At 40.3% G+C, this 10,577-nt stretch overlaps 1 protein-coding gene across 1 annotated transcript; it reads left to right on the top strand.

Annotated features, from left to right (window-relative positions):
* The first annotated feature begins 2,625 nt into the window (after positions 1-2,625).
* Positions 2,626-7,316, top strand: LOC144455686 (beta-defensin 105A-like). Its single transcript, XM_078149150.1, has 3 exons — positions 2,626-2,686; positions 3,398-3,439; positions 6,749-7,316. Exons 1-3 carry the CDS (start codon positions 2,626-2,628, stop codon positions 6,874-6,876), a joined length of 231 nt encoding a protein of 76 aa, XP_078005276.1. The 3' UTR covers positions 6,877-7,316.
* Positions 7,317-10,577: the final 3,261 nt, after the last annotated feature.

Genomic DNA, 10,577 nt, shown 5'->3' with positions numbered 1-10,577 from the left:
AAAAGTTGATATCTTTATCCCAGAGACAGTTGACAGCCACTAAAAGTTTTTGAGCAGGAGAGAGATGTGTTCGAAAATCTGTTATAGGAGGAGTATTTTGGTAGCCAAATGGAGGGTGGATCAGAGAAGGGGGAGACTAGAGGAGGAAATACCTTTTAGAAAGCTATTAGAACACTCCAGATAAGAAGGCAATGTGAGGGCAGGAACTCAAGTTAGTGGACCTGTGAGTAGAGGGAAAGAGAAGGATACAAGAGATATCATAGAGATAGAATAGATGGGACTTAGAAAGTTATTGGACATGTGGGGACAAGAAAATTGGAAAAGAGAAGAAGGAGTCCGTAACTATAAATCTGAGTAACAGGGCATCAGGAATGCTGTCTCATAGATTTCTATATCTTTTTCAGTGTCCATCATATGCCATATCTCAATAAATACTTTCTGAATAAATTTATCATTGATTGGAAGCAGAAAATGTGAATGATGGGAAATAAACAGAAAGGGAAGATAAGAGCATCAATTGTCATAATTTTGACCAGAGTTAGTCTGACAAACCCCATGAGAGCGTATTAAGCCACATCAATGATATGTCTCAAGAGAATCTGAAAATGATTGATCTAGAGGACAGGTCCTTAACCTTTTTTTTGTCTCTTTGCCTCAATTTTCTCAACTACAAAATGAGAATAATAACAGCACCTACCTTTCAGAGTTGTTGTGAGGATCAAAGGAGATATGTGTAAAGCAGTTAGCACAGTGTAGCACACAGTAGGTACTATCCCTTTCCTCCCTTTCCTTTATTTACTTATACACATGCAAACAAACATTTCAACCATACTATCACTAAATGACTGGAACCAATTTTCCCCTCTTCCTATTCAAATACCCCTGAACTATTAAATTGTTCTTTAGTGACCTTTTCCTTTTCTAGCCTTCCTTGGATATTATTTTAACCTGGTACCATGTGTATAAAAGTATCAGAGTCACTGAATGTCAGGGGCCATGCAGTACGATTTATCCTAATCCTGTACTTCCTGCCAGGGTCCTGCTGGGGTGTATCTTTCTGTGCAGAACACACTAATGGCTGGCTTACTGTCCATCCCATTAATGAAAACTCCTTATTAATCAATAAATCCATATTTACATTCAGGATAATAATTAATTGTTCTAAGGAAGACTGAGCCACTGCAAGACACTGAAGGAAACCATTGGTCTCATAAAAGTTGTCTAATATCGTCTTAACACTAACTCAATTTTCTCATATTCTAATTGTTTGAGAACTTGCTAACACTCATGCTATGCCTCTCTATCAGTGTGTAGTAATGATTCAAAATAGCTCATTTCCCAGCCATGCTGGAGTATAGGGTTTGCTACCATTGCTTCTGTGCACATTCATCACATTGTGCAATGAGCTGAATTTAAATCCTGGCCCTGCTACTAACTTGCTGTGTGACCTAGGGTATTATCTCTGAGGCTTTTTTTTTCATCTGTAAAATGAAGTTAATGTATTTCCTACCTGAAAGGTCTTACTTCAATGATCAAGTGAGATAAAGGATATGAAAAATATAAAATCTTTGCTAGTACAACGGATTATTGCATATCTGGCCTACCCTCCCTGCCTGGTGTACCTACTGACTTTGTTACTTCGCCCATTAAATTAAAAACTTCTCAAAGGTCTCCAGGAGGTCCTGCATACACTGAATGCTACTTCTTTCAAGGAAAGAGGCTTTAAAGAGTATAGGTATTCCTTAGCTGTAGCTTCCATCATTCATAATTCACAAGTTGATCCTCATAAAGGTCCTTTTGTTGGAGGCTGTTGAAAGGATGATGCAGAAAAAATGATTTTCAACGTAAATCAGGGATTCATGTTCCTGACCACACCTCTCAAACTCCCCTAATGCATACAACTAGAAGTTTTCTTTGGATCCTGTACCTTGAATCCACCATTTGTAAAAACAAAAAATGAGGGGCAGAGAGGTGGTGCAGTGGATAGAGCACTGGCCTTGGATTCAGGAGACCTGAGTTCAAATCCAGCCTCAGACACATAACACTTACTAGCTGTGTGACCCTGGGCAAGTCACTTAACCCCATTGCCTAGCCAAAAAAAAAAACCTGATGATGTAGAAAATGACAACTTGTCAAAACGCTTGTTTTATTTATCCTTGTATCTTCCTCCCCTGCCCCTCATCAAACATGGTGCCTTGTATATAGCACAATGAATGAATGGTTCCAATGGCTGGTCTGGCATAGTTTAGAATCACAGACAGGTAAAACTAGAAGGGACCTTGGAGATCTTCTAGTCCAATCCCAACATTTGACAAAGTAGTAAACTGAGGTGTGCCCATAGACTACATGTAAATTGTTCCAAGTCACATAGTGAACTATTAAACTCACCAATGAGGAGATATAAAACACTGGGCTGAGACTCAATTCTCAGTGACCATTTGACCTTGGCAATGGAGCATAGAAATGTGCTTCCTCAGGCTGCACTTCATTAAACACCATCATGCCAAACCTCTACTCCCTACTATAAATATAAAGGAAGGCACCCTTTGCTTACATCCTAGGGACTTGAGCCTGGTCCTCATCTGCTCTGCTGATCCCTCTCCTCCTCAGGGCCCATCCTCAGCCATGTGGAGGATCCTCTTCTTATTCTTTGCCATTATCTACATTCTGATTCAAATTCCCCCAGGTAAAGGAATTTTACTCAGTCAGGAAACCCTGATGAGGCAAAGAGTAGTGGAAAAAGCACTGACTTTAGCACCAGAGCATTGTGTTCAAATCCTGCCACTGTTGCTTACTTCTCTGTGTGTCCTTGGGAAAATCACTTAACCCCTCTCTGGGTCTCCATTTCCTAAAATGAGTGGAGTGGACTAGATGGTGTCTAAGGCCCCCTTCCAGCTCTAGATTTGTGATCTTATGATTAAGGCGGCAAACTTATTCTGTCTTAGACAGAGAAGCTCTCATTAGACCAGGTAAATGGTCCTTGCTAGAGCTGATCTCACAAAGGTCCCATCCTGGTATATTGCAGTTCAGAGAATGGGGCCTCACTAGCACAGGAACTTGAAAATTATATGGAAATGGGATAGAGGAGGGAAGGTCAACAACAAATAGTCCTTGAAGTTGCCTCAAGCATGCCAATTGTTCTAGAGAAACAGAGACAGTGTGCTCTGTGGTTAGATAGTCTTGGCCAAAACAGATCTCTCATTCTTGTCTGTTCTAAGGCCAGATCTGTGCTTCTATGACCAGAGCAGGATTCCATCCTTGAATTCTGATACTTCTTAGGGTCAGGGTAGGGGTAAGTCACATAATATAGGATAATCTTTTCCCTCCCCCTACCATTTGTGCCAAACTAACTTTTGGAATTAATTTAATTGCCACATACATTTGCTTTTGACTTTAGGTTACAAAGCAGGACTTGAAGAATACCAGGTAGATATAGCAGGTAAGTTCTCCTGTTTCTGTTCCTTAAATCTCAATAGTAATAATTCACACATTTAATAATTCTTCAAGTTTTATAAAGTACTTTCCCTACAACAATTCTGTCTAGCTATTTTTTATTCTCTTTATATAGTGTGAAAATGAAGCAGGGGAGGGTGGAGGGAGCCTTGTGAAATGGCTTAGCCAGGATCACATCCTTAAACTCTCCAAGTGTTACTATTTCCCTTCTATAGATTGGGAAACTGAGGCAGAATGGGAGGAGGTAACATGGCTTACCCAGGGTCACATAGCTAGTAAATATTAGGGGCAAGATCTCTCTTTCCATTACACCACAGTATTGGGAGCCTTCCTGATCTTGGCTCTGGGAGTTTAAGAAACTGTTAGAAACCATAAAGGGGCTATCTTGGGGCAGTTGCCCACTACCAATTGTTGTCTTATGCGACCTTCCATGCAATATCCTCTTCATTCCTTAAGCCATGACTTGTCCCTGGTAGTCTAGGCTGGCTTGCTTAGTCAGATAGAATACGATGCTAACCAGCCTTTAATCCCCACATCAAGCATTTAACATTTCACAAAAGTCTCTGCCTACGGATCACAAGCTCCTCTGCCATAATTAGCCATTCATCAGCTAAGTGGATTCCCATGGTCACCAGAAAGACTAAGCAAGAGAATGTGGATGACTCAAGTGCAAGGTTCTTGCCAGGCCTAGGAAGAAAAGATTAATTCATTCCAAATCCATGCCCTCAGTAAAGGTGGGTCAGCCATACATGGGAAGGATAGCAGATTACTGTCTCCCAGGTTATAGATTTAGAGCTATAGGTTTAGGTTAGAGGTTAGGTTTAGATCTCAAGTTAGAGATTTAGGCTATAGAGATTTATAGGAAGAGATGATAAAGATGGGAACCATAAAGGACCATAAAGATGTGGAATAAAAGAGGTTAAGTGATTTGCCCAAGGCCATGCAACTACTAAGTATTAAAGGTAGGTTTGGAACTCAAGTCTTCTTAGCTCTCAGTATAGCACACTATCCACTATGCCACATGGAGACTCAGTTAAAGTAAAATCAAATAATTTAGCACTGGAGATTATCTGGCAACATTTTATTGGTTTCTGTATAGCCAAGAGGGGACAGGGGCAGGCAGCTCTCCACCTCCTATACTAAGACCTGGGCAATACTTCTCCCCAAATGGAATTTCTGATGTAGTATTTTGTCCATGTGATTTTGTTAGTATTTTCACCAGCTTTAATTTGATGAAAATCAAAGCTTGGGCTATCAGCAATGAGTGTGAATAAGTTCAACTTAGGCTGCTACTCCTCACAGAGAGAAAACTCAGCCCTATTCCCACCCAGTCCCTATTCTCCTCTACCATATCTTTCCACCATTCACTCTGCAATTCTTTTGTGGTACAGTGAGAGAATCTGCAGATTAAGAGTCAGAGGACCTGAGTTCAAATTCTAATGGTACAGTTACTATCAATATAACCTCGGACAACTCACTTCTCTGGGTCTGAGTTTTCTCATCTATAAAATAAGGAGGCAGGACTAGAGAAATTCTGAGATCTTTTCCTGCTCTAAATCTATTCTCCTAAATCCTGTGATTTTAGAACTCTTGATTACACATTCCTTTTATCTTTTGGTTCTCCCTGAAACTCAGCTTTTTCCTATACCTCTTGTTACTTTCTGCAAGTTCTCTCACTTCTTAATTAACACCTCCCCACCCCCAACATCCAAGCCCAATAGGAGGAGTTAACTTAACGTCTTTTTTAAATTTTTTTTCTAATTACATGTAAAAAAATTAGCATTTTTTTTAAATGTTGAGTTTCAAATTCTTTCCCTCCCTTCCTTTCCTCATCTGCTCCTTTGAGATGGCAAGCAATTTGATATACTTTATGCATGTGTAGTCACACAAAACAGATTTCCATATTAGTCATGTTGTGAAGGAAAACAGATGAAAAAAGAAGAAAGAAACCAAGAAAAACAAGGAAAGCTTAAAAAGTACGCTTCAATCTGCATTCATACCCTCTTATTTTTTTCTCTGGAAGCAGATAGCATTTTTCATCATATGTCTTTCAGAATTATCTTGGATCATTGTATTGCTTAGAATAACTAATTCATTCACAGTTGATCATTGTACAGTATTGCTGTTACTCTGTTACAACATTTTCCTGCTTCTGCTCACTTCACTTTGCATCAGTTCATGTAAGTCTTCCCAGGTTCATCAGAGAGCATACTGTTTGTTATTTCTTATAGCACAATAGTATTCCATCCCAATCATATGCCACAACTTATTCAGCCATTCCCCAGCTGATCAGCATCCCCTCAATTTCCAGTTCACTAACTTAACATCTTAGTCCCTACTGACTCTTCCAGACCCTTCTTCTGCCGCCATCATTCAGGACCCAATTCTATCTTTCAGACTCACTCCATTCTGTCTAGATCCTTATTGATGTTGCATAGTGACCTCCTAGATACTCTCTCTCCTAATTAATAAGTTCAGTGGCTGACTTCTAGCCTGTTTATCCATCCCACCTCTGTCCCCTTCAAATACTTCCAACCTCACAGTTCTTCAACCACTTCTATTCCCATTTCTGATATTTCCAATCTACCTCAACTACATATGGAAGTGTAGACAACATCTTACCTCAATTGAAATTTTTCTATAGGCTGAAATTCCAAATTATGATCTTTTCTAACTTATCTTCACTGTACTGTGTTGTTTCTTTTTTAAAGCCTGCTTTTCACTTCTCTGTAGAATTTGCAGTTTGTGTAGGCATGTCCTAAAAAGCTGGACCTAGGTAGCTGATCTTTTTGGGCTTTCCTATTTAAGTTTGGTAGCATTTTCACTTTTATTCATCTTATCTACCCCCATTATAGGGAAAGCTTCAAGAAAAGAAAGACTGAGTCATTTTTTGTTGTTGTTGTTCAGTCATTTCAGTCAAGTCTGACTTCATGACCCCATTTGGGATTCTCTTGGCAAAGATTTCTTTCTCCAGCTTATTTTACAGATGAAGAAATTGAGACAAACCTAATTCAGGGTCACATAGCTAATAAGTGTCTGAGGTCAGATTTGAACTCTGTCTTTCTGACTCCAGACCCAGTGCTCTATTATCCACTGTGCCACCTAGCTACCCACATCATCTTCTTCCTTGGTAACTTTGAGGACCCCAGTGTATTCAGTGCAGACTGTGGACTCAACTTATACATGGCAATAGTTGCATGGACCCTTCTTTTTCCCTCTGCCCATTCAATCAATTTCAGAATCTTAGAAAAGTGTCAATGAATGTTTGATCTTAGCCGGTCTTTTTTCAGTGCAGGTCAGCCTAAGATCTGTGCAACATGCAGGCTTGGAAGAGGAAAGTGTCGCAGAAAATGTAAAACTGATGAAATAGTTTCTGGATCCTGTAAGCAAAGTATGCTCTGCTGCCGTAAAAGAATACTATGACCCAGGAAGACAATCTTCACTCTGAGAAATGGAGCCAACTATTCATGGATCCTTATTACCAACATTCAGTGGGCTATCTCTGGAATGTAACCGTTGTGTCAAAGACTCCTTCCTGACACAAAAACTCCAGGGACACTGTGGGCTTCTCAACTTCTCTCTGGCTTATTTTGTCCCTGTTGAGGTAAAACCCAGAAATGTCTGTATCTGTAACCCCTCACCAAGGCTATACGCTCAATAACTTTATTAATCTGTCTCATTTTTTAGATACAACCTGCGTCAGTATATAGCCATACACGGCCATCAGCTGCCCTTACAAATACTCAGACTCACAAAATATCAAAACACAAAATAGCTTTCATTTAATTTTTTTTCTTTCTTTCTTTTAAATTCAATTCAAACACCACCTTCTTCATGAAACCTTTCTTGGTCTTCCCAACTAGTACCACCCTCTCTTCCTCTATAATCACTTTGTATTTATTTTGTATAATACACTTATATATGTATATGCTGTCTCCTCCAATAGAATGGAAGCTCCTTGAGATCAAGGGTGTTTTTTAAAATTTTTATCTTTATATTTTCAATGCCTACCAAGGTTCCAGATACATACTAATTACTTAACAAATGCGTGTTGATTGATTAATTTCATTTACACAATAAAAGACATAGAAAATACTCAATGCCTGTGTCAACAAAGAGTCAAGATAGCCCAATCCTCATTTCAGAGAATCTCTACCTTCCTCTAGAACCTCTACATTATTTATTATTTACAGTACTGTACTGGCTGAGGCCGTTTTAAGAGGAAGGATTCAAAGTTTGCTTTCAGTATGAGAGCTCTGAATCTTGTATTCCTTTCAGGGCTGCTTTCCACCTTTGGTGTCCACCTGTCACCCAACTCTCACCTGTGGCTCCAGGAAGCATCAGCAGCCACACCTCCAGTAAACTATTTTGGCAGACAGGCTAAGTTGCAGACAGGTTGAGAGTAACCAACAGTTCTCAAACTCGCCAGTGAGTTAGTGGGGTATCTACCTCAACCATGTGAAGACTTCCCTGGTGGAATAGGCAAATGTGAACAATTTGTTCCAACGGGCCGTGAAGGTGGTAGAAGCAGGCACTGTGGAGCACTGAGACATTAAGATGCCAAGGTCATCCACCGTGTCCTGGGCAATGATAAGTCATATTGGCTTTTGTCTTGCTACTGTACTTTGATGACTCTGGAAGAGAGAGTGACCTTGATGACTTTGTGTAATTCTGCCTCAGTTAAATCCAATTTGTGTGTGAGTCAAAAGACTCATACCATTTTACTTGAAGTCCTGTGTTGACAGACAGGTGACAAAGCAGCAGGTACAGATACCCTGGGAGCTGTAATAACAACCCTGCACACAGACAGCCCGGGCCACAGGGTCATCTTCTCACTGGACTGAAGCAGCATTGGGATTCAGGAGCCCCTGGATGTCTGAGTGGCATTTTTTAAGGATTGCATTGCTCACCTCCTGGTATGAGGAAGGGGCTAGAAAACGTGCCCTAAAAATTGTCTGCTTCATGTCACTTAAACCTGGCCTCTTTCCTGTGGCAGGTGGAGCTTCTATCTTTTGGTCAAAACACAAAAAATATACAAAACTTTTGCAAAAATGATTCCACTCATTATTGGTACATAGAATGTGAACAGTAGACCCAAAAGAAGAACAGCTCTTGTAGTGAGAGAACTTAGCAGGTATCACATCCAAATAACAGCCTTGAATGAAACAAGGCTGACAAATGAAGGCCAGCTTACCTAAGTCAGAGCTAAATACATATTTTTCTGAAATGGTCATAGTGATGGGGAGTGCCATGAAGCTAGCATAGGTTTCATAATCAAGATTAGTCTAGTCAACAACCTTGTATGTCTCCCAAAAGGAGGTAACAACAGGCTCATGACAATGTGATTGCCACCTGCAGGAAAGTGCCATGCTCCCATCATCACTGTATATGCTCTGACCGTAACAAATCCTGATGAGGTAAAAAAAAAAATTATGGAGACTTGAAGACTCTCATCATCAATGTGCCAAAAGAAAACATGCTTATCATTCTGGGTATTTTATCACCAGAGTAGGCACAGACTATCGGACAAGGCATTCTTCCACCTTGGGAACAATGGAGTCAGAAACGGCAATAGCAGTGATCACCTGCTGTTGAAGACTTCTGTGTCCCATGACATTCTCATCACCAACAGCTGCTAAGCAAAACTCCATAGCATTTACCAGCAGGATAGTTCATCTGTCTCTAAGAAAATAGCATTTAACTCCATCAAAAGTAAAGGACAAACAAAGCTTAGAGAGCTGCAGGATTCTTGGCTCAGTAAGAAGGCAGATAAAATTCAGATGTACACTGATAATAACAACTCAAGGCACTTTTACAATGCCCTGAAGGCTATTTATGGGCCAAAGACATATGGTGCATCTCAACTACTCTGATGGAGCCATGTTGATTAGTGATATGGACATGATGCTGGAGAGATGAGCTGAACACTTCCATAATGTTCTCAACACATCATCATCCACCAGTGCTGAAGCCATTAACCTCAATCTCAGGTTAAAGTCAATCCCTCTCTAGCTAAACTTCCAACTGAAGAAGAAATCTTGAATACCATTAGGCTCCTCTCATGTGGCAAAGCATCTGGTGCTGATTCTATTCCAGCTGAGATTTACAAGACAGGGGGTTCACTGCTCATAAAAAAAGCTGACTGAAATCTTCCAAGTTATATGGCAAGAGGAGGTTATCCCCTAGGAACATGAGGATGCCTCCACTGTCCATCTCTATAAAGCAAGTAGAAAAAGGTTTTCCTGTGACAATAACAGAGAGCTCTTTCTCTTAGTCATTGCTGGTAAGGTTCTTGACAGAATCCCTGTTAATAGGTTTATCCTTCACTTGGAAAATGGTTATCTACCTGAGAGCCAGTGTGGCTTCCCAAAGGGCTAAGGAACAGTCAATACGTTGTTGCTGCCCAACAACTCCAAGAGAAATGCAAGAAGCAGAAAAGAGATCTGTACATACCATGCAACAATTTGACCAAAGCCTTTGATACTGTCAGTCATGAGGGCTTAGGGAAGATCATGGCAGAATTTGGTTGACCAGAGAAATTCATCAGTACTGACATCCAGTTTCATGACGGCATGCTTACATGGGTTCTGGATAATGGACGATGCTCTTGCACTTTCCCAGTCACCAATAGAGTGAAGCAGGTCTGTGTGCTTGTTCTCATGCTTTTTAGCATTGTATTTTCAGTGATATTGTCAGACACTTTCAAAAAAGACAAAAACAGCCGCAAGATCAACTACCACAGTGATGGTAACGTATTTAACTTAAAAAGACTGGAAGCCAAGACTAAAATAGAGTGAGAGTTGGTATGCGACTTTTTGTTTGCAGATGATTGTGCACTCAATGTAGTCCCTGAAGCTGAGATGCAACTAAATATAGATTGATTCTTTCCCATTTGTGCTAATTTTGGCCCAACAACTAACACCAAGAAAAACAGAAGTTCTCCACCAGCCAGCACTTCACCACCCATATGTTACAGAAAATGGAGAAATTTTGAATACTGTAGATAAGTTCACTTACCTTAGCAATATACTTTCCAGGGATGTACACATAGGTGATGAAGTTGACACATACATTGCTAGAGCTAGCTCAGTTTTGGGGAGGCTCTGAAGGAAAATGTGGGACAG

This window comes from Phascolarctos cinereus, unplaced genomic scaffold, assembly GCF_003287225.1.
Source record: "Phascolarctos cinereus isolate Bilbo 61053 unplaced genomic scaffold, phaCin_HiC Scaffold_2;HRSCAF=192, whole genome shotgun sequence".
NCBI lineage: Eukaryota > Metazoa > Chordata > Mammalia > Diprotodontia > Phascolarctidae > Phascolarctos > Phascolarctos cinereus.
This window is presented reverse-complemented; position numbering and strand designations above follow the sequence as displayed.